This window comes from Grampus griseus (assembly GCF_964374135.1).
Source record: "Grampus griseus genome assembly, chromosome: 4".
In the NCBI taxonomy this organism is placed as follows: domain Eukaryota; kingdom Metazoa; phylum Chordata; class Mammalia; order Artiodactyla; family Delphinidae; genus Grampus; species Grampus griseus.
This window is the reverse complement of record NC_138997.1, coordinates 80,652,816-80,677,915: the sequence shown is the minus strand read 5'-3', so window position 1 is coordinate 80,677,915 and position 25,100 is coordinate 80,652,816. Positions and strand designations below refer to the sequence as shown.

Genomic DNA, 25,100 nt, shown 5'->3' with positions numbered 1-25,100 from the left:
ACTTTTTAAATTAATTTTTATTGGAGTATAGTTGCTTAGTAGATTATTTTCTAAAGTTAGGTTATTTCCAAGACTTCCTTGGTGGTCCAGTGGGTAAGACTCTGCACTCCCAACACAGGGGGCCCAGGTTCGATCCCTAGTCGGGGAACTAGATTCCACATGCATGCCACAACTAAGAAGTCCACAGGCCACAACTAAGAGCCCACATGGAGCAACTAAGACCCAGTACACCCAAAGTACATAAATAAATAAATATTTTAAAATAAATAAATAAAGTAAGGTTATTTCCTAAGTATGTTTCTCATTGTTTATAAAGCACTGTGCAACAGGAATAAAATGCAAGCCACCTTTTTAAAAAGGAAAAAGAAACAGATGAAATTAATTTTAATAATATATTTCACTTATCCTAACATATTCAGATTATTATTTAAACATGTAATCAATGCTAAAAAATTATTAATAAGATAATTTATCCTTTTTTTTTGTAGTAAGTCTTTGAAATCTATACTTCACAAGTAAAACATTCTGAATTTGGGCTAATCATATTTCAAGTGCTCAACAGCCACATGTAGTAGTTCCCATACTGGACAAAGAACATCTATAACATAAGTGGGCCAAATACAATTTCTAAATTTCTAAAGCACAGTTATATAATCAAAAAAAGCCCTAAGTATCTAAGCAAAAGCAAATGTCTTTAGCATAATCTTAAAGGCAGATGTAGGTGTACGATCAAGTCAAAATATAATAATAACAGTTAATACTTACTGAGCATTTCAGTAATGTGACAGACACTATTTTAATTGCTTTTCAAGCATTATCTCATTTGATCAAGCACAAAGGCCTCTGATGTAGGTACTAGTAATACCCCATTTTACAAACAAGGAAACTAAGACACAGGGAAAGGTAAATGAAGGTTTAACCCAGGCAGGAGGTTTTACTCAAGAGCTCATGTTCTTAAACACTACGCATGCTATGCTGTAAGGAAAAAAAACAGTTGGTTTATAAAAGATAAAATATGGAATAGTAAAGAAAATTGTTTCTTTTGGAATTAACAGGTTTTTAAAACTGAATCATCTCATATAATCCTTTTCCACAAGAAGCTCCAAACTCCAAAAAAAAAAAAAGTACAATTTTATTACCACAAATATTTTATTTAACCTTATACTGATAAATTGTTGTTGTGGGTTTTTTTTTTTTTTTTTGGCCACGTGGCATGTGGGATCTTAGTTCCCCTTACCAAGGATCGAACCCATGCCCCCAGAATTGGAAGCATGAAGTCTTAACCACTGGACCTCCAGGCAAGTCCCAATATACTGATAAATATTTATTTCTACAATATGAATACTTATTCATAACCAGCATTGAAATTTTGTATGTAGTTTTAGCTTTAAAAAAAAGAATAAAAGAATTATTTTATGGTCAAGAAATTTCTAGTTAGTTTATTAATTTCAAGAAGCTGCACTTTTCTTTTTGTGAAACTCATTATATTTCTGATTTTATTATGCTAATTTTATTGCAGACTTCTTTTTAACCGTCTCATTCTCTTTTATGATGGGAAGGAAAAGGGCTTTTCTCCCATTCACCTATCATTCCAAGGCATAAAAAAGTATGAGAAGATAAAACAGGCAAAAAAACAGCTAACTTCTTTCCTGTATCTCAAATCCAGGAAAAAGCAGAATACTATGTAATACTGAACATCATATGAGATAGATATACTGTACCCCAAGAATTTTTGCTAAGACAAGATGACAACATTCACTTTCACATGTACATACCCTTGGCAGGGTGATATAAATACTGTCTAATGGTCATAAAAATTTCAGATAAGATGATAGTTAGTTATCTTTTCAGAAAATAACATTCGAAAATACCTGGTCTGAAATAAACAGTCCCATGTTAAAGAAAACCTGTGATCAGAGCTTAAATTGTTTGACCCTTCTGTGTACCTAAAATCACAAGATAACGATAGCCTTGATCCACAGTTGAAGGCCATCGCTGTCTGCACACTAACTTTGACGTTTTCAGGGTGTCACTGGAAAGCTTGATCACACCACCTTCAGTTACATAATAAACCTATCACCATACTGGTTTTAGTATCCCTCCCACATATTCAAAACTTGACAAAGGTGGCCAGATGTAAGAGGGAGCCTTTTAATGGAAGAGCGCATTTGCACAACGTGCCTGAACAGATATTTAGCAACAGAACAGAAAGGTTCAAGAGTCAATCTGCCACAGGCCATAATGAAGAAATTTATCTCAGCTTCCAGAAAATATGTTCATGTCACTTAGATTTTCTCTTTGGTCATTTGAACAACTTTATCAAATATGTAAATGTTTCAGAGAGCCTACAAAGCTTCATCTGTGGGCTTCTTTCATTTTTATTTTTTCCTTTTGACAGCCTGTTATTTATGTTTCAGGCACTGGGTCTGGCCCTTTCATATGCATCATCCCATTTTTTCCCAACTAGCCTATTCAGTTAGTGTTTCTACTTTACAGAAAGGGAGACAGACTCACTGCCCTTTAGCCCAGTCACACAGCTGTTAGATGGGAACTAAGGATGTACCCTCCAGGCAGGGCTTCTGACCTTCCAGTCTCAGCTTCCTTCTACAACTCAAGGACTTCTTTCCTGTTTCATTCCCTACTTACTGACCAATTTATCTACCATGAGTACCTTCATACTCTCAAGTAACAGCCCATACATGAAAGCAAATTCCAATAACATTAAAACATTAAAGGTGGGGATTCCCTGGTGGCTCAGTGGTTAAGAATCGGCAGGGGACACAGGTTTGAGCCCTGGTCCGGGAAGATCCCACATGCTGCGGAGCAACTAAGCCTGTGCGCCACAACTACTGAGCCTTTGCTCTAGAGCCCGCGAGCCAAAACTATTGAGCCCACGCCCCACAACTACTGACGCTGCGCGCCTAGAGCCCGTGCTTCGCAACAAGAGAAGCAACTGCAATGAGAAGCCAGCGTACCACAACAAGAGTAGCCCCTGCTCGCTGCAACTAGAGAAAGCCCGCATGCAGCAGCAAAGACCCAACGCAGTCAAAAATAAATAAATAAAATAAAAAATTTTTAATTATATTAAAAAAACCATTAAAGGTTAATTGTATGGTATGTGAATTATATCTCAATAAAGCTGATGTTAAAAAATAAAAAAATTTTACATGTAAGCATGCTAATAACATCAGCTCTCTAATTATCCTAATAGTAAACCATAGATAGCATGGCTGAATGAAGCCCATAGGTAATCCAAAAACCTAACCTATAACTCATCCCCAAAATGTTTATAGATCAGTCCCTAACTATTGCTAACTTTTAAGACTCTCATTACTTCACTCGTAGATTACCATAAATGCCTCAGCCTCCCCAATTATGATTTTTCTATTCTCCTTCCCACCTTAAATACTCGCAATCACTCTTAAATACTAGCAATCACTCTTAAATACTATTTTCATCATTCTATATCTGTTCAAAAACTTTAATGGTTCCCTTTTCCCTGCTATGTGGAATTCCTCTGCCTAGCTTTCAAGATCTTCCCTAAACTGGCTTCATCACCTCTCATTATTCCTCATCATGTGGGCAAGCAATCTCTTCAGTGTCCTGCGAATACATCAAGCCTTGTGCTGGATGCTGTGCTTTAAATAATCCCATCTTATTAACCACACATGTTCTTTCCCTCCATCATGGGCTCATCCATCAAGGGTTAGATCAAATCTTACCCTCTCCATGAAGCCCTCTCCCTGACTATTGTATATTGCAGCCTCAGGCAATTCCTATAGTACTTAGGAGTCTTTAATCATCTTTGTATCCCAGCACCTAGTATCTAGGACAGAAAAGACAATCAATAAATGTCTGATGAATATAAGTTGTAACATGCTGTGTCAAAATAATTGTGGTTTTTACCCTGTCTCTTCAAACCAGGTGTATTCACTTCACTAGCAATACAAGTAGCAGAGTGCTAAAAATAATGGTGTCAGAGGTTTTCCTTAAGATGAACAAACTAATGAGGTATCAGATGCTCTCATGGCCCCTTTAAGCAATTTCTATATAGGAACTGATAAAACAGGTTCTGTGAATTTGAAGATGGTCTCCTCTAGGAGTTAACAATGCTAAAATCTAAATGACTTTATAATGAACCCATCTAAGTGTTTTTTCCTAAGATGACAATATAATTCAGGGTTCCTCACCATAAAAGAATACTATCTATGAAACAATTATTTATACTATGATATCTTAAGATTAGTGTACATTTATAAATGTCTTATTTTCTGACCACTCAAAACAGCTCAAATAAATATAAATACAATAACAATCATTTTTTTTTAAAGCCAATGCTAAAATCTTTTGTGTCACCAGAGAATATAAGGAATTTAGGTCACATCTGTGCTAGATTATAAAGCACAAATATGAATAGTCATTATATACTTAGATTGTTATGACTTTAACACCCAAGATAAAAAAACTTACATTAAAAAGTTTTAAAACAACCCAATAATATTTGAATATATGATTCAAGACAGAGCTTCAACATATATGCTTCAATATACAGCACTTTAAAAAAATTCTAAGAACCAATTCCCCTGTAATTGGCCCTTAACTCACAGAAAATGCCAAAGATAATTACAACCTTCCCCTGGTAAATATAATTCAACAAACCAAAAAAGGCAACAGAAATTCAGTTCAAAGTGAAGGAGGTACATTTAGATACCAACGAGAAGCTCAAGAACATAACACACACTGCGCTTTTTTCTAAAACAATAAACATATTCGGTACCCTTACCTGTTTCTGAAATGTATGTAACAGGATCCTGGTGTCGAATTTTAGCAGGTTTAGAAGACAGTGGCAATTTTTCTGGTCGCTTTTTGGAGTTTTTTACCTGCACTGTCTCCTCTGATTCTGAATCTAAATGAGAGGAAAATTAAAACTTTGAAAAGAAATAGTATAATATAGTGTGTTTTTAAAGTGGGTTTTTTTGTTTTGTTTGTTTTTTGGCTGTGCCATCCATCTTTCAGGATCTTAGTTCTCCGACCAGGGATCAAACCTGGGCCCACAGCAGTAAAAGCACCAAGTCCTAACCACTGGACCACCACGGAATTCCCTTAAAGCGGTTATTATTAACCAATTCCTCAAGACCCTTTTCAAGGCAAATCTCTTTTATAAATTCTCATAGGTTGCCTTCTATCCAGTGTTAAGCCTTTGTATTACTTTTCTGTTGCTGCTGTGACAAATCACCACAAACTTAGTGGCTTAAAACAACACAAATGGGGAATTCGCCGGTGGTCCAGTGGTTAGGACTCCGTGCTTCCACTGCAGGGGTCACGGGTTCTATCCCTGGTCAGGGAACTAAGATCTCGCATGCCGCATGAAGCAGCCAAAAAAAACAACAAACCAACACAAATGTATTATCTCACTGTTCTGGAGGTTGGAAATCCAATTTGGGTCTCACTGGGCTAAAATCAAGCATCAGGATGGCTGTGATCCTTTCTGGATACTATAGGGAAGAATCCATTTCCTCACCTTTCTAGTTTCTAGTGACTGCTAGCATTCCTTAGCTCATGGCCCCCACTTCCTCCGTCTTCAAAGCCTGCAACATTAGGCAAAGTCCTTCTCATGCTGCCATCTCTCTAATTCTCTAACCTTCTTCCATAGTCAATCTCTCTCTAAATCTCTTCTTCTGCCTTCCTCTTCTTTGTGACCACATTGGGCCCATCCAGATAATCTCCCTACTTTAAGGTCATCTGATTATCAACCTTAATGTCACCTACAATTTTAATTCCCTTTTGCCACGTAACCTAACATATACACAGGTTCTAGTAACTAGGGTGTGGACACCTTTGGGGGCCATTATTCTGTCTACCACAATCTAATCACCCAGAGCACTTAAATATAAATCAAGACAAAGTATAAATACCTAGTATACGTCTGGTACACAATAGAGGAGTTTCAGAAACTTTAGTGTCCTTCCTCTTCCTCTCACCATGCATTTTTAAATCCTGTCTCATATTGTTCTAAAATGTATCAAACAATTAAATTTCCACTCTCCCAAAAGATGGAAACTCCTGAGAAATGGTGATATGTACTTATTTCAAATTCTTTACAATTCTATACAGCAGTAAAAGACTCACGATAAACACTCAAGTACTTTTAGAAAATGAGTCAGAATCTTTGCTACCACTGTCAAAATCCTAACAATCTATAAATGCTTCCTTAGGTTACATTTCTAACTTTAAGAATTCATACCAAATAGATCTTCTCCAAAAAAAGCAAAACCTAAAACTTCCTGGGTTCTACTATTATTTTAACATATCATAAAAGGCATGCATAAAAGTGTATGTTCCCTATCTTAAAAGGATAGTTGATCCTTGAACATGGGTTTGAATTGCACATGTCTACTTATACACAGATTTTTTTCAATAAATACATTGGAAAAGCTTTTGGAGATTTGCAACAATTTGAAAAAAGAGACAAACCACGTAGCCTAGAAATATCGAAAAAGTTAATTAAAAAGTATGTTATGAATGCATAAAATATATGTAGATACTAGTCTATCCCTACATAGGTATAAGGTGATCTTTAATATAAAATTAATGTGTTAGTTTTCTGTTTTGTAACTTTGCTTTCAAAGAATCACATTACTATACAGTATGCCTCTCTATAACTGGAGAAACTGCATATCAGCCTATCTATCATCACAGGTGAGTTTTTTTTAATGTAACAATGTTTCCAATACTGTATTATGAATATGACTGTAATACTGTATGCCAAAATTTTATAACAGATTCATTCATTAGTGCATAGGCTAGGCTATCATGAAGCAATTGTATCAACAACACTAGGCTACCATAAAGCAATCATACTGCTGCTTCTTCATTATTAATGTATGAATCGTTGTATCTGTAAATAAATACGAACTTCCTTTTCACATTATCTTTTCATTTTTGATGTCTAGCATTAGTAATACATATAACATCTACAGTCTTTTGTATCATATTAGACAATGTTGATGTAGGTACTAAGAGATGATTCATCTTGTAAACAGATGACATAAACTTACGGTATCAAAAACACAGTACAGTACTGTAAAGGTATTTTCTCTGCCTTAAGATTCTCTTAATAACACTTTCTTTTCTCTAGCTTACTTATTGTAAGAATATAGTAAAAATATATATATAACATACAAAATATGTATTAATTGACTTTTTATGTTATTGACAAGGCTTCTGATCAGCAGTAGGCCATTAGTACTTAAGTTTTGCAGGGAGTCAAGTTATATGCAGATTTTCAACTACAAGGGGGGTTGAAGCCCCAACCCTTGCATTATTCAAGGGTCAACTGTATATTCCAAGTTTTTAAATTGTGTTTGTTCCTTTTTAACTGCAACAAAAAAGGACCAGATCAAAAGCACAAAAATTATATTTTAGATCTTTGTTTCTAAAGGAACATTTTACGGCACTATTTTTCAAATTCAGTTTCTAAGAACCTCAGCTGAAAGAGAAGTTAATATGAATATTTAAAAAAATAAACATACCATATTCAAAGTAAGTTTCAGACATGCTGTATATACTATCTCCCCCCCCGAACAAAACTTTAATATATTAACATATTTCGGCTCTGATAAATTCTGTAGTGTAATAAAGTTGTTTTCAACTTTACTAGAACATAGAACCCTCTTCTCACAGCACCTGTTAACATCATAGAGAGCTGTGTGTCTCAGAACATCAGTCTGGAAAACACTGTTCTAACAGATATAAAATAGTTTTTATACTTGAAAGCTCCTCAAAAGAAATATTACCTGAATCATAGATGATCCTCTTTTTCTTGTTTGGTTGCTTCTGTTTGAAGTCATCTTCTTTACAAGAACGATTTACCTATAAACATCACAGTATAATTAGAACACAGAGAAGATCATATAACTTAGCTGTTTTTTCCTCATTAGATTTGGGCTCAATAGTTCACAACTAGAGGAACGCTGCCCCCCCAGGAAACATTTCTGCTTGTCATAACTGGGGTGAGGGTGTTACTGGCATATAGTGGGTAGACGAGGGATACTACTAAACATCCTGCAATGCACAGGACAACGAAGAATTATCTCCACAACGAAGAATTATCCTGCCCCAAATGTCAGTAATGCCCAAATTAGGCTAAAGAACAGGCCAGACCCATCATCAAAAAGATAAGAGATAACAGATGCTGGTGTGGATGTGGAGAAAAGGGAACCCTTGTGCATCGTTGGTGGGACTGTAATCAGTGCAGCCACTATAGAAAACAGTATGGAGGTTCCTCAAAAAATTTAAAATAGAACTAACTACCATATGACACAGCAATTCCACTTCTGAGAATATAACCAAAGGAAACAAAACACTAACTTGAAAGGGTATCTGCACCCAATGTGGTAATCACTGTGGTAATCATTTCATAATATATGTAAGTCAAACCATCATGCTGTACACCTCAAACTTATACAGTGGTGTATGTCAATTATTTCTCAATAAAATTTGGGGCGGGGGGAGGAGCAGGGGAGAGAATAAGCCGGATAATAATTGCATCAGATGGCAAAGGCAGGATCGTAGAAAACGCTATATTATTATTCATTTCCACTTTCAACACTAACCCATGTATAACAAAGAGTAAAAGGATATCAGATATTACAAGGCAAGTGCTTCCTGAAAATGAAAAATTGAGACAGAAATAAAAGCTAAGGAGTTGTGGGCCTATCACTACTCATTGCCTGGTGGAAAACTAAATAAAACCAAGGCAAGGGTAATTAATATTTATATTTTTTAGTTATATACACATTTCTAACATATTCATAAGGTATTACTAATATTTTGTATTTTATATTTTATATATTTTATATATTTTGTAGTTATACATCACATTTCTAACACATTCAAATTTTCCCAAACAAAAATCAAGAAAGCAGACAGCAAAAAAACTGACTATAATCAATTACAAGGTAGAAATACGTTTCTATCCATTATAATAAAACTTCAAAAACTTAAGCACAAAAAAAAAAAAACTTAAGCACAATCAACTAGCTTGGAAGAAAATGAGATGAATAAACCACTGTAATTCAAATACACCACCAGACTAGAGGACAGGGTTAGAAACAATGACAATAATTCAGAAGTGAGAGAAAGGGGTATCCCAGGAGGGAGAGAGCCACAGAAGGGGTGTTCCAAATTCTGTCAGTAAACTTAGCCCAAATCTGTGGCTGTCTCCTGAACTATATATGCACAGAAAAACTCGAAGTGCCCAGCTAAGGTTAAAAAAAATTGAACAAAGACTTCAGATGCTGCCCATAACAGAGTGGACAAGAGTTTGGAGTTTGAGTTCAGGCAGGTTAACTGCCTGCTAAACTAAAAGAATTAACACTCTTTGGAGGAAATAACAGAATCCAAAGTTCCTACATTGTAAAATTCACACTATGCAAGGTAAATCCAAAATAACCAGATGTACAAAGAAATAGGAAATGTGACCTGTGATGGTTACTTTTATCTGTCAACTTGACTGGGCCACAAGGTGCCCAGATATTTCATCAAACAAGATCAAATAGAATTTGCCTTGCTAGGTTTTAGACTTGCTTGGCACCTGTCACTCCTTCTTTCTTCTGATTTCTCCCTTTTGAAATGGGAATGTGTATTCTATGCCTGTCTTACTATTATATTTTGGAAGCGCATGCTTTGTCTGGTTTCACAGGTTCACAGTTGGAGAAGAATTTTGTCTCAGGATGCATCATACCTAAGTCTCACCCATATATGATTTAGACGATATTTAGATAAGCCTTTGGACTTCAGATGTTAGAACTGGTGATGCACTGAATTAAGACTTTGGGGGGCTTTAGAATGGAATAAATGTATTTTTCATGCAAAAAGGACATGAATTTTGGGGGACCATTGGCAGAATATTATGGAATGAAAGCTTGTATCCCCCCAAAATTCATACATTGAATCCCTAACCCCCAGTATGGCTGTGTTTGGAGATGGAGTCTCTAAGGAGGTAATTAAGGTTAAATGAAGTCATAAGGGTAGAGCCCTGATCTGACAAGTTAGTGTCCTTATAAGAAGTGAAACCAGAGAACTCACGTGCATACACTCACTCACTCTGTCTCTCAACCTCTCTCCCCACGTGTTCACACCAAGGAAAGGCTATGTGAAGACTCAGCAAGAAGGGAGCCATCTGCAAACCAGAAAGAGAGTTCTCGAGAGAAACTGAATTGACTGGAACCTTAATCATAGACTTCTAGCTTCCAGAACTGTAAGAAAATAAATTCCTGTTGTTTTAAGTCAGCCAGTCTATGGTATTTTATGGTAGCCCAAACTGACTAATACATGACCCACAGACTCAAGATAAAAGGCACTAAACTGAGAAGAATCCAGATGTTAGAATTAGTAGGCAATGCTAGAACTGAAAAATACAATACTTAAAACAAAATATTCACTGTATAGGCTTAATAGCAAATTGGAGATGACAGAAGAGTCAAAGAACTTGAGGACAGTAAGAGAAATTATCCAATCTGAAGTACAGAGGAAAAAAAGAATAAAAATAAATAAGCTGCAATGATCTGTGACGCAATTCCAAAATTCTTTTTTTTTCCATATTTATTTATTTATTTTGGCTGCACCAGGTCTTAGCTGCGGCACACGGGATCTTTAGTTGCGGTGTGAGGACTTCTTAGTTACAGCATGCAAACTCTTAGTTGCGGCATGCATGCAGGTTCTAGTTCCCAGACCAGGGATCAACCCGGGCCCCCTGCACTGGGAGCATGGAGTCTTACCCACTGGACCACCAGGGAAGTCCCGTAATTCCAAAATTGTAATGTGTATATAATTGGAATCCCATAAGAAGAGGAGAGAGATAATGAGGCATAAATATATTTGAAGAAATAATGGCAGAAGTTCTCAAATTTGAAGAAAGATATAAATTTACAGAGTCAAGAAGCTCAGAAACCCTAAACAGTATAAACACAAGAAAATCACACACAGGTATACCATGGGCAAAGCTGAAACCCAAAGATAAAGGGAAAATCTTTTAAAGCAGCATGAGAAAAATAATACATTACATACAAGAGAATACAACATGACCACTAACATCTCACCAGAAAAAATGGAGGCCAAAAAAAGAATGCGACATTTTTAAGTGCTGAAACAAACTGTCAATCCAAAACTCTATATCCAGCAAAAATATCCTTCAAGAATGAAGGCAAAATAAAGACATTTTTAGATAAACAAAAACTTACAGGATTCATTGCCAACAGATCTACTCTACAAGAAACGCTTTAAAAAATTCTTCAGGTTTTAAAAAAATGATATTAGATGGAAATTCAGATCTTCAATAAGAAATGAAAAGCACTAGAAGCAGCAAATACATAGTTAAGTATAAAAGATCAATTCTCCTTTTATTTATTTATTTTTTTGCAGAGCAGAAAACTGAGGTTTTAATTTTAGTCTCATCTAAGAAATAAAAAAAATTATGTTTAAATTATAATTTATTGATGATTTTGATGGTTTGCTTATTTTAAATTATTATATGTATTTGTTTATAATTTTAATCTTACATATTTTTAAAATTTTGTTTAATTTTGTTTATCTTATTAATTTAAGGTAAGTTTTTATTGAGAAATAATTGACATGTAACATTATATTAGTTTCAGGTGTATAACATGAAGATCTGATATTTGTATATATTGCAAAATGATCATAAGTCGTTAACATCCATCACCACACGTGGTTACAAATCAATTTTCCTCTTTTAATTTCTTCAAAATAAGGTCAGTTTACAGCAATAATTATTACACTGAGTGTGGAGTATTAATATATGTCGATATAAGACATATGCCAATTAGGGCATAAAGGATGGGGTGGTGGTAATCAGACCTGTAGAGTTGCAGAATGCTTACATTTTACACAAAGTGGAACAATATTAACTCAAATACACTATTGTAGTCATTGCCTGCTTTTCATAGTGACGTTATATCTTAACTTCTCTGAGGCCCAAGGAGGACAGGAAAAAGAATAAAGCTTTCCTCCAAAGCCTTCCCTCACCAGAAGCCCAATACCATTCACCTGGCACTCCTGTCTTTATGAGCAAATTTTGGTCTTAAAACACAAAGTTTTAACAACTAAAAAGGGTTCCATGTCTAGTGAGGGAAAACACCAAGCTATGAATGCAGTAAGATATATTAACCAGAAATAAGTAATACCTTATTACTTTTCTTCTTCCTCTGCTGAGTTGAAATCTATATTTACTCGAGACTCCAAAAATATCAAATCTCAGAACTGAGTTTATTTTATACAATTCAATATTGTATCTGGAAAACTGACCTTGATTTCCTTTATTCCTTTCTTCGCTTTTCTGGTTTCTTCAGCAGACTTCGTTTTCTCATTCTTCTTTGCTGTTTCACTTACAACTTTCTTTCCACTTGGTATAACCCCAAAGAATTTTCGAATATCCTAGAAGCAAAAAAGGAGAATCATAAACAAACATTAACTGCACAAAATTCTAATTTCAATTGTAAAAAGGAACAACTCTCCACACACACTGGTTTACTCTCAGTAATTTCTTCATAATGAGATAGTTCCACGTGTGCAGCAGCATTCTTTCTATATGCAAAAGTTAACTGATAAAATTACCTCAGTTAAAAATAATGTGTCCAGGGACTTCCCTAGCAGTCCAGTGGTTAGGACTACTCACTTTCACTGCTGAGGGCCCGGGTTCAATCCCTGGTTGGGGAACTCAGATCCCACAAGCCACGTGGTGTGCATCCCCCCGCCCCCAAAAAAAGATTTAAAACTAGTGTGCCTAATGAAAAGTAATATTAATTCTCAGAATCTGGCCAAAAATAGGGCAAAAATAAACAAAGGAAATTTTTCCTAACGACAGCACAACTACTAAAGAGGCAAGTAACAAGCATTTATTGATCATGTATGCACATACCCCATCATCTCGGGCATAGTAGGTGAAAAGACAAAGAGTTGAAGAACATAATCCTTGCCTATGGGATTTTGCTTTTAATATTTATTTATTTGGTTACACTGGGTCTTAGTTGCGGCAGGCAGGCTCCTTAGTTGCACCTCCAAGGCTCCTTAGTTACGGCATGCATGTGGGATCTAGTTCCCTGACCAGGGATCGAACCCGAGCCCCCTGCACTGGGAGCACGGAGTCTTATCCACTGTGCCACCAGGGAAGTCCCGCCTATGGGATTTATACTCCAGTTTGAGAGAAGAATAACTCTCAGAACCCTGATCATTTAAGACCTTAATAACTAAGAACCTTGAAATTATTTTCCTTTACATGATTTTTCCAAATTCTGAAGAAAAAATTTTGACAATACTTTCTTCAATTACTCTACCCCGTGTTAAACAACAGAATCAAATTAATCATACTGAAACACTTACAATGTAATTTACAATTAATATCACTCATCTTTCTTATCCTTCGCATACATATTCTTCCCTACCCTTTTATATTTTAGCTTTGAAGAAACTGTGGTATAGAGAACAGGGAATAGACCTTAGAATGAGAAACCTCTGGTATGAATCTCTGCTCTAGTGCCTTCTAGCTGGGTGACCCTGAGCAAGTTACTTTAATCTGTTTTCTCATCAGTAAAGTGAGACTAATACTCTCTACACTTTATGAGGATTAATCATGCATCTGTCACAATATTGGCTCAGTAAAAACTTCCCTTCTCTCTCATTTATGAACTATTATCCCTTCATGTCACTGAAACATCTCCATTTACAGTTGTCTCTGCTCACAGGCAAGGGTATAAGGAACAAAGTATAGTGAGAATTTAGGATCTGAATTCCAAAGGATGGGCTCAAGAGCCTGTTGTATTGTTCTCCCTATTCCTATCCTTAATGGTCATAAGCCTGAGTCTTCAATTCTTTTTACCTGTTCCAACCTATCTCTATTGTAGTGAGGAAAATGCCTGTTAAAAGTACCTTACCAAGTGGAAGAAAGGTAACAACTTTTCTCCTAGATCCTGGCAGTAATTGTCAAACCCTTAAAATGTCAAAAATCCCAAACAAGTGTGTTATACAAAGACACACACACACACAGCTTTGTGGTTAAGGCAATAAAGAAAACAGATAAATGAGGTACACAGACATGTTAATTTTTTTTGAAAGGTTACAGACTTCCCTAGTTTTATACCCTCTTTTGTAAATTTCTTAATATAAAAAAGTCACAAATCCATCCTAATAAAATCTAAGTCTAAAAAATACTGTTAAAAAATAAATAAATAAAATAAATAAAAAATACTGTTTGCAGAATGGATACCTCAGTTATGAAACTCAGACATTTGTGTCAGGTGCTAAAGAAAAGTTAGAGGAATCAGAAAGCCACAGTATTCCATATAATTTGCAAAGAATTGAGTTTGAGGCTAACAACTACTTACTTTATTGCTTCTGGAGGAAATGAGAGTTTCACATTGGAGTTTCACTTTTGAAATGACCAAGTGAGTCTTCATTCAAACAGTGGTGATTTTTTAAACACATACAAACACATACACACACACACACACATACACTCACACAGCACACATGAACCATGGAAATATCAAAACTAAATATTAATAATCAGCTTAAAGTCAATGGTGGTTTTCCATCTGTGTTGGAACCACAAATACTTAAAAAAGCAAGAGGAAGAAAACAAAATATAATTCAGGAAATGGAACTGTTGGTAACGTAGAGCTCTCTGATTTTTGTCTGTTCCATACTGCCAATCCTCAGCATTGTTGCCACCTTTCCTTCCTAAGTAATTCTTCCTATTCACAACCCCTTTCTTTTCCTTTCCCTTTATTCTACCCTACTCTCCCACTCCCCATGCCCTTATACTCTGATGGCAGCTGAAAAATTAAATTACAGCATCCTGATCTAACTCAATATACATTAAAAATCTAAACTTTTGGAAAAGAATTTACATCAGAATGAAAGCGATTCTACTCACACCTTTTTAGGGATTATCTCTAGTGTGAGCAGCCATCTGCTGTATGAACATTTAAGAGCCAAAGTCACCAATTTGACTTTAATTTGTAGTGTGACTTCACCTCACTCTTTTTTTTTTTTTTTTTCTTCTGGTACGCGGGCCTCTCACTGTTGTGGCCTCTCCCGTTGCCGAGCACAGGCTCCAGACGCGCAGGCCCAGCGGCCATGGCTCACGGACCCAGCCGCTCCGCAGCACGTGGGATCTTCCCGTGTCCCCTGCATCGGCAGGCGGACTCGCAACTACTGCGCCACCAGGGAAGCTCCACCTTACTCTTAATTCACATTCCCTGCCTGGTATTCCAGGTCTTCTAAGACTAGTGACTAATCGAACTCCCAAATAATGGATCTAGACATCACTCTTACCTGCACGGAATAATTCTTGCTGAGTATATTAGTAAGGAACAAATTTTTAAGTTTACTTTTATAATCTTAGCAAAGGGAAGTCCTTCCAAGCAGAACATGAAGGCTAGAAACCACCCATAAAGAAAGATTTGACTGCATAAAAATAAAACAAAAGATGCCATAAACAAAGTTAAAATATAAGCAACTAACAAGAAAATATCTACAACATGTTATATATAAGAGGACTCCTACAAATCAATAAAAAATAACCCAGTAGAAAAATGAGTAATAGCTACCAGTAGACAAATTATAAAGAAATGCAAATAACCAACAAACATAACAAAAGATGCTCAACTTCACAAATAATAAACAGATAAATTAGAACTTGATTATATTTCCCTAAGCGTTAAAAGACTGATAATGCCCAGATATGTCAAAGTTGTGGGGAAACATGCTCACATACTACACTGCTAATAAAAGTAAAAATTGGGGGGGGGGGGGAGAGGGGGAAGATGGCGGAAGAGTAAGACGCGGAGATCATCTTCCTCCCCACAGATACATCAGAAGTGCATCTACACGTGGAACAACTCCTACAGAACACCTACTGAACGCTGGCAGAAGACCTCAGACCTCCCAAAAGGCAAGAAACTCCCCACGTACCTGGGTAGGGCAAAAGAAAAAAGTATAAACAGAGATAAAAGAATAGGGACGGGACCAGCACCAGTGGGAGGGAGCTGTGAAGGAGGAAAGGTTTCCACACACTAGAAGCCCTTTCCTTCGTGGGCGGAGACTGCGGGTGGCGGAGGTGGGGAACTTGGGAGCCGCGGAGGGGAGCGCAGCCACAGGGGTGTGTAGGACAAAGCTGGGAGATTCCCGCACAGAGGATCAGTGCCGACCAGCACTCACCAGCCCTACAGGCTTGTCTGCTCACCCGCCGGGGCAGGCGTGGGCTGGGAGCTGAGGACTTGCAGCGTGAACACTGCCTGAAGGGGTTAGTGCACCACAGCTAGCCGGGAGGGAGTCCGGGGGGAAAGTCTGGACCTGCCGAAGAGGCAAGAGACTTTTTCTTCCCTCTTTGTTTCCTGGTGCGCGAGGAGAGGGGATTAAGAGCGCTGAACGCTGCTTAAAGAAGCTCCAGAGACGGGCGTGAGCCGCGGCTAACAGCACGGACCCCAGAGACGGGCATGAGACCCTAAGGCTGCTGCTGCCGCCACCAAGAGGCCTCTGTGAGAGCACAGGTCACTCTCCACACCTCCCCTCCCGGGAGCCTGTGTAGCCCACCACTGCCAGGGTCCCGGGATCCAGGCACAACTTCCCCGAGAGAACGCACGGCGCACCTCAGGCTGGTGCAACGTCACGCTGGCCGCTGCCGCTGCAGGCTCGCCCCGCACTCCGTAACCCTCCCTCGCCCCAGCCCGAGTGAGCCAGAGTTCCTGAATCAGCGGCTTCTTTAAGCCCGTCCTGTCTGAGTGAAGAACAGACGTCCTCCAGCGACCTACACGCAGAGGCGGGGTAATTCCAAAGGGGAGCCCCGGGAGCTGTGCGAACAAAGAAGAGAAAGGGAAATCTCTCCCAGCAGCATCAGGAGCAGCGGATTAAATCTCCACAATCAACTTGATGTACCCTGGATCTGTGTAATACCTGAATAGACAACGAATCATCCCAAATTAAGGAGGTGGACTTTGAGAGCAAGATTTATTATTTTTTTCCCCTTTTCCTCTTTTTGTGAGTGTGTATGTGTATGCTTCTGTCTGAGATTTTGTCTGTATAGCTTTGCTTTCACCATTTGCCCTGGGGTTCTATCCATCCGTTTTATTTTTACTTTTTAAAAAAATTCTTTTCTTAATAATTATTTTTTTATTTTAATAACTTTATTTTATTTTACCTTACTTTTCTTTTATCCCCTTCCTTCCTTCCTTTCTTTCTCTTTCTTTCTTTCTTTCTTCTTTTTCTCCCTTTTATTCTGAGCCATGTGGATGAAAGGCTCTTGGTGCGGCAGCCAGGAGTGAGTGCTGTGCCTCTGAGGTGGGAGAGCCAACTTCAGGACACTGGTCCACAAGAGACCTCCCAGCTCCACGTAATATCAAACAGCGAAAATCTCCCAGAGATCTCCATCTCAATACCAACACCCAGCTTCACTAAACGACCAGCAAGCTACAGTGCTGGACACCCTATGCCAAACAACTAGCAAGACAGGAACACAACACCACCCATTAGCAGAGAGGCTGCCTAAAATCATAATAAGTCCACAGACACCCCAAAACACGCCACCTGGCGTGTGGGCAGACGTGGACCTGCCCACCAGAAAGACAAGATCCAGCCTCATCCACCAGAACACAGGCAATAGTCCCCTCCACCAGGAAGCCTTCACAACCCACTGAACCAACTTTAGCCACTGGGGAGAGACACCAAAAACAACAGGAACTACGAACCTGCAGCCTGCAAAAAAGAGACCCCAAACACAGTAAGATAAGCAAAATGAGAAGACAGAAAAACACACAGCAGATGAAGGAGCAAGATAAAAACCCACCAGACCTAACAAATGAAGTGGAAATAGGCAGTCTACCTGAAAAAGAATTCACAATAATGATAGTAAAGATATCCAAAATCTTGGAAATAGAATAGAGAATATGCAAGAAACATTTAACAAGGACCTAGAAGAACTAAAGATGAAAGAAGCAACGAAGAATAACACAATAAATGACATTAAAAATACTCTGAAAGGGATCAATAGCAGAATAACTGAGGCAGAAGAACGGATAAGTGACCTCGAAGATAAAATAGTAGAAATAACTACTGCAGAGCAGAATAAAGAAAAAAGAATGAAAAGAACTGAGGACAGTCTCAGAGACCTCTGGGACAACATTAAATGCACCAACATTCGAATTATAGGGGTTCCAGAAGAAGAAGAGAAAAAGAAAGGGACTGAGAAAATATTTGAAGAGATTATAGTTGAAAACTTCCCTAATATGGGAAAGGAAATAGTTAATCAAGTCCAGGAAGCACAGAGAGTCCCATACAGGATAAATCCAAGGAGAAACACGCCAAGACACATACTAATCAAACTGTCAAAAATTACATACAAAGAAAACATATTAAAAGCAGCAAGGGAAAAACAACAAATAACACACAAGGGAATCCCCATAAGGTTAACAGCTGATCTTTCAGCAGAAACTCTGCAAGCCAGAAGGGACTGGCAGGACATATTTAAAGTGATGAAAGGGAAAAACCAGCAACCAAGATTACTCTATCCAGCAAGGATCTCATTCAGATTTGATGGAGAAATTAAAACCTTTACAGACAAGCAAAAGCTGAGAGAGTTCAGCACCACCAAACCTGCTTTACAACAAATGCTAAAGGATCTTCTCTAGGCAAGAAACACAAGAGAAGAAAAGGACCTATAATAACAAACCCAAAACAATTAAGAAAATGGGAATAGCAACATACATATCGATAATTACCTTAAATGTAAATGGACTAAACGCTCCCACCAAAGACACAGACTGGCTGAATGGATACTAAAACAAGACCCATATATATGCTGTCTACAAGAGACCCACTTCAGACCTAGGGACACATACAGACTGAAAGTGAGGGAATGGAAAAAGATACTCCATGCAAATGGAAACCAAAAGAAAGCTGGAGTAGCAACTCTCATATCAGACAAAATAACTTTAAAATAAAGACTATATTAGAAGAGACAAAGAAGGACACTACATAATGATCAAGGGATCGATCCAAGAAGAAGATATAACAATTGTAAATATTTATGCACCCAACATAGGAGCACCTCAATACATAAGGCAAATACTAACAGCCATAAAAGGGGAAATCGACAGTAACACATTCATAGTAGGGGACTTTAACACCCCACTTTCACCAATGGACAGATCATCCCAAATGAAAATAAATAAGGAAACACAAGCTTTAAATGATACATTAAACACGATGGACTTAATTGATACTTATAGGACATTCCATGCAAAAACAACAGAACACACATTTTTCTCAAGTGCTCATGGAACATTCTCCAGGACAGATGATATCTTGGGTCACAAATCAAGCCTTGGTAAATTTAAGAAAATTGAAATTGTATCAAGTATCTTTTCCGACCACAACGCTACGAGACTAGATATCAATTACAGGAAAAGATCTGTAAAAAATACAAACACATGGAGGCTAAACAGTACACTACTTAATAACGAAGTGAACACTGAAGAAATCAAAGAGGAAATCAAAAAAATACCTAGAAACAAATGACAATGGAGACACGACGACCCAAAACCTATGGGATGCAGCAAAAGCAGTTCTAAGAGGGAAGTTTATAGCAATACAATCCTACCTTAAGAAACAGGAAACATCTCGAATAAACAACCTAACCTTGCACCTAAAGCAATTAGAGAAAGAAGAACAAAAAAACCCCAAAGTGAGCAGAAGGAAAGAAATCATAAAAATCAGATCAGAAATAAATGAAAAAGAAATGAAGGAAACGATAGCAAAGATCATTAAAACTAAAAGCTGGTTCTTTGAGAAGATAAACAAAATTGATAAACCATTAGCCAGACTCATCAAGAAAAAAAGGGAGAAGACTCAAATCAATAGAATTAGAAATGAAAAAGGAGAAGTGACTGCAGAAATACAAAAGATCATGAGAGATTACTACAAGCAACTCTATGCCAATAAAATGGACAACCTGGAAGAAATGGACAAATTCTTAGAAATGCACAACCCGCCAAGACTGAATCAGGAAGAAATAGAAAATATGAACAGACCAATCACAAGCACTGAGATTGAAACTGTGATTAAAAATCTGCCAACAAACAAAAGCCCAGGACCAGATGGCTTCACAGGCGAATTCTATCAAACATTTAGAGAAGAGCTAACACCTTCCTTCTCAAACTCTTCCAAAATATAGCAGAGGGAGGAACACTCCCAAACTCATTCTACAAGGCCACCATCACCCTGATACCAAAACCAGACAAGGATGTCACAAAGAAAGAAAACTACAGGCCAATATCACTGATGAACATAGATGCAAAAATCCTCAACAAAATACTAGCAAACAGAATCCAACAGCACATTAAAAGAATCATACACCATGATCAAGTGGGGTTTATTCCAGGAATGCAAGAATTCTTCAATATATGGAAATCAATCAATGTAATACACCATATTAACAAATTGAAGGAGAAAAACCGTATGGTCATCTCAATAGATACAGAGAAAACTTTTGACAAAATTCAACACCCATTTATGATAAAAATCCTCCAGAAAGTAGGCACAGAGGGAACTTTCCTCAACATAATAAAGGCCATATATGACAAACCCACAGCCAATATCATCCTCAATGGTGAAAAACTGAAAGCATTTCCACTAAGATCAGGAACAAGACAAGGTTGCCCACTCTCACCACTCTTATTCAACATAGTTTGGAAGTTTTAGCCACAGCAATCAGAGAAGAAAAGGAAATAAAAGGAATCCAAATCGGAAAAGAAGAAGTAAAGCTGTCACTGTTTGCAGATGACGTGATACTATACATAGAGAATCCTAAAGATGCTACCAGAATACTACTAGAGCTAATCAATGAATTTGGTAAAGTAGTAGGACACAAAATTAATGCAAAGAAATCTCTGGCATTCCTATACACTAATGATGAAAAATCTGAAAGTGAAATCAAGAAAACACTCCCATTTACCACTGCAACAGAAAGAATAAAATATCTAGGAATAAACCTACCTAAGGAGACAAAAGACCTGTATGCAGAAAATTATAAGACACTGATGAAAGAAATTAAAGATGATACAAATAGATGGAGAGATATACCATGTTCTTGGATTGGAAGAATCAACATTGTGCAAATGACTCTACTACCCAAAGCAATCTACAGATTCAATGCAATCCCTATCAAACTACCACTGGCATTTTTCACAGAACTAGAACAAAAAATTTCACAATTTGTATGGAAACACAAAAGACCCCAAATAGCCAAAGCAATCTTGAGAACAAAAAACGGAGCTGGAGGAATCAGGCTCCCTGAAGTCAGACTATACTACAAAGCTACAGTAATCAAGACAGTATGGTACTGGCATAAAAACAGAAAGATAGATCAATGGAACAGGATAGAAAGCCCAGAGATAAACCCACGCACATATGGTCACCTTATCTTTGATAAAGGAGGCAGGAATGTACAGTGGAGAAAGGAGAGCCTCTTCAATAAGTGGTGCTGGGAAAACTGGATAGGTACATGTAAAAGTATGAGATTAGATCACTCCCTAACACCATACACAAAAATAAGCTCAAAATGGATTAAAGACCTAAATGTAAGGCCAGAAACTATCAAACTCTTAGAGGAAAACATAGGCAGAACACTCTATGACATAAATCACAGCAAGATCCTTTTTGACCCACTTCCTAGAGAAATGGTAATAAAAACAAAAATAAACAAATGGGACCTAATGAAACTGCAAAGCTTTTGCACAGCACAGGAAACCATAAACAAGACCAAAAGACAAGCCTCAGAATGGGAGAAAATATTTGCAAATGAAGCAACTGACAAAGGATTAATCTCCAAAATTTACAAGCAGCTCATGCAGCTCAATAACAAAAAAACAAACAACCCAATCCAAAAATGGGCAGAAGACCTAAATAGACATTCCACCAAAGAAGGTATACAGACTGCCAACAAACACATGAAAGAATGCTCGACATCATTAATCATTAGAGAAATGCAAATCAAAACTTCAATGAGGTATCATCTCACACCAGTCAGAGTGGCCATCATCAAAAAATCTAGAAACAATAAATGCTGGAGAGGGTGTGGAGAAAAGGGAACACTCTTGCACTGTTGGTGGGAATGTGAATTGGTACAGCCACTATGGAGAACAGTATGGAGGTTCCTTAAAAAACTACAAATAGAACTACCATATGACCCAGCAATCCCACTACTGGGCATATACCCTGAGAAAACCATAATTCAAAAAGAGTCATGTACCAAAACGTACATTGCAGCTCTATTTACAAGAGCCCAGAGATGGAAACAACCTAAGTGTCCATCATCAGATGAATGGATAAAGAAGATGTGGCACATATATACAATGGAATATTACTCAGCCATAAAAAGAAACGAAATTGAGCTATTTGTAATGAGGTGGATGGACCTAGAGTCTGTCATACAGAGTGAAGTAATTCAGAAAGAGAAAGACAAATACCGTATGCTAACACATATATATGGAATTTAAGGGAAAAAATGTCATGAAGAACCTAGGGCTAAGACAGGAATAAAAACACAGACATACTAGAGAATGGACTTGAGGATATGGGGAGGGGGAAGGGTAAGCTGTGACAAAGCGAGAGAGTGGCATGGACATATATACACTACCAAACGTAAAATAGATAGCTAGTGGGAAGCAGCTGCATAGTACAAGGAGATCAGCTCGGTGCTTCGTGACCACCTAGACGGGTGGGATAGGGAGGGTGGGAGGGAGGGAGACGCAAGAGGGAAGAGATATGGGAACATATGTATATGTATAACTGATTCACTTTGTTATAAAGCAGAAACTAACACACCATTGTAAAGCAATTATACTCCAATAAAGATGTTAAAAAAAAAAAGTAAAAATTGGTATAACCTTTCCAAGACAATCTAACAATATCTATCAAAATTTTAAATGTGCATACCCTTTGTCCCAGTAATTTCATTTCTAAAGGAAATGGTGAAAGAAATAGTTTTATTTCGGGAACCAAAAAAGAGTAGTAATTCACTCTTCTTACTTTCTTTTTTAATAGTTACTAATTGAACAGGTCAGTTCAAATAAGACAAAAGATTTAGGCAAAAATTACATAAAAATTAAAACAAATTTTAGCACACACAGCTAATAGTAACAAGTTAAGTTTTTCACACTTTTACTTACAGCTACTGGACATAGATTTATCTCTTCTGATGTTTCTGTGAGGTATAAAGGCAAATAGAATGATTTATCTCCATTTTATAGGTAAGTAAGTGGAATTAAGTCAGACAAAAAAAAGCTTTTTGTCAGTTTTGCCACTTACTTCCAGACACTTGGGATGAATTACTTAATTTCTCTGGCCCTTACTTTCCTCGTAATGCCACTTACTCCACAGGATTCCTATGGGGATTAGAAGAGATGACACAACAGAATGGAACCTAGTCCTCTGACTACAAATCCCTTTCATAGTTCTCTACTTGACCATGACTGCTCCCTCATAGTTTTACCATAATTCTAAGGATCTATGCAAAAGTAGCCATACTCCACAACTAGCAATATGGCCTTTCCATTCTCATTATTCCTGATACATTTGGTCCTTGTGTGAACACAAACAGGAAAATGCCCTCATGAGGCTACCTGGGAGATAAATTAATATATAAAGAATTAAATACAAAACAGTGCTAAGACAGAGCTAAATCACAAAACTGTAAGAGTACCAGGAGCCCCTAACACAGAGAGCCTCAGGGACAGTTGACCAAAAGAAGCAACACCTGAAATGGGTCCCAAAATGATTAGTAGGAGATACTTTTGATAGTCATAGTAATCTGAGTTTGAAAACATTGCTGCAAGTTCCATACAGCAGGCCTGTCTAGCTTACTCACCTCTGTATCTCAAGTACAGGGCCAACAGCTCAGATAAGCAGATGCTTAATTAATAATGGTTGAACACATGAGTGGTTATTCCTAAGGTCACTGACCTTCACACCTGGGCTCAGAAAGAGACGTTCTTAATTATGTAAAATGAAATTCATGGTAAATTTGTTTTTAAAGATTGTGTATTAAAATAATCTGTATTTGAGACTAATTTTTTGCCATCACTTTACCTATTGCACTTTGTTTTAAGAAACTTTAAGTGGGTATTAACACTTATTGTGTATTATTACTTCTATCATATAGTACTCTCTTGTCATATTACAATATTGTGGCTACAAAAAGCAAGAACACTTTCACTTTTAGTATAATACTTCCTCTTCTTCAGGGCTTTTTCCTGAAGCCTATTAATGGCTCTCCATGAACCCTAAGTTAAAAACTTCTGATTCACATATTCACAAGCTAACTCACATCCATCTCAACGTCAGTACCACTTAAAAACACACTGCTACCTGCTAAATCTTGTCTCGACTCAAGACCTCTGAGCTCCATATCCATGTAGCCGATAGTCTGTCATCTCCACCCCTACCAAGTGCCCCAAAGGTGCCTCCAGCTCATAACGTCCAAAACTAAGCCCATATTTTGGAGGCTTGCTTCTCTCTCTTTATTTCCCTCCTCAATGCATAGCACCACCATTAACCAAAAACAGAAAAATGAGCACTGTTTTTCCTCCTCATTCTGACCCTCCACCTAATCAACCAACCCAACCTAATCTCCCAAATACTGCTGTCTTCTTTCCTCTATTTCTGTTGCCAGTGCCCTGATTTAGGGCTTCATTTATTTACTTTTTTAACAAACCCTTAAATAGGACTTACTCTGTGCCAGACAATGATTTAAACACTTAAAAAAATTAATTTAATCCACAGAACAAATCTATGACATTCTTTAACTTTAATTCACAAATGAAAAACCTGTGAATGACAAGGCATTTTCTAGTAAAAGTTTTGAAATTTAAATGCTCTTAAGTGTAAGCAAAAAAAAAAAAAAAAAAAAGATTTATTGCACTCTCCTACCCTAAGGTGTAACTAACAATTCTACAACACTATTAAAGAGAAGCATCGCCTATCAGGCAACCCAAATGCAATTTTAATATGCATAAGTCAAGACAAAG

The 25,100-nt window shown here is 37.3% G+C and overlaps 1 protein-coding gene across 3 annotated transcripts in view; it reads right to left on the bottom strand.

The window, feature by feature from the left end:
* RFC1 (replication factor C subunit 1) overlaps positions 1 to 25,100 on the bottom strand; it is an 81,804-nt gene that overhangs the window by 53,021 nt on the left and 3,683 nt on the right. For 2 of the 3 annotated variants that reach the window (XM_082652971.1, XM_082652973.1), the window contains exons 2-4: positions 12,328 to 12,456; positions 7,797 to 7,872; positions 4,784 to 4,906 (exon numbers count right to left, since the gene is read on the bottom strand). In XM_082652971.1, the coding sequence (XP_082509097.1) occupies positions 4,784 to 4,906; positions 7,797 to 7,872; positions 12,328 to 12,456 (328 nt within the window). Of the gene's footprint in view, positions 1 to 4,783; positions 4,907 to 7,796; positions 7,873 to 10,089; positions 10,184 to 12,327; positions 12,457 to 25,100 lie in introns of those variants that run through there. The other variant, XM_082652972.1, reaches the window with a different exon arrangement.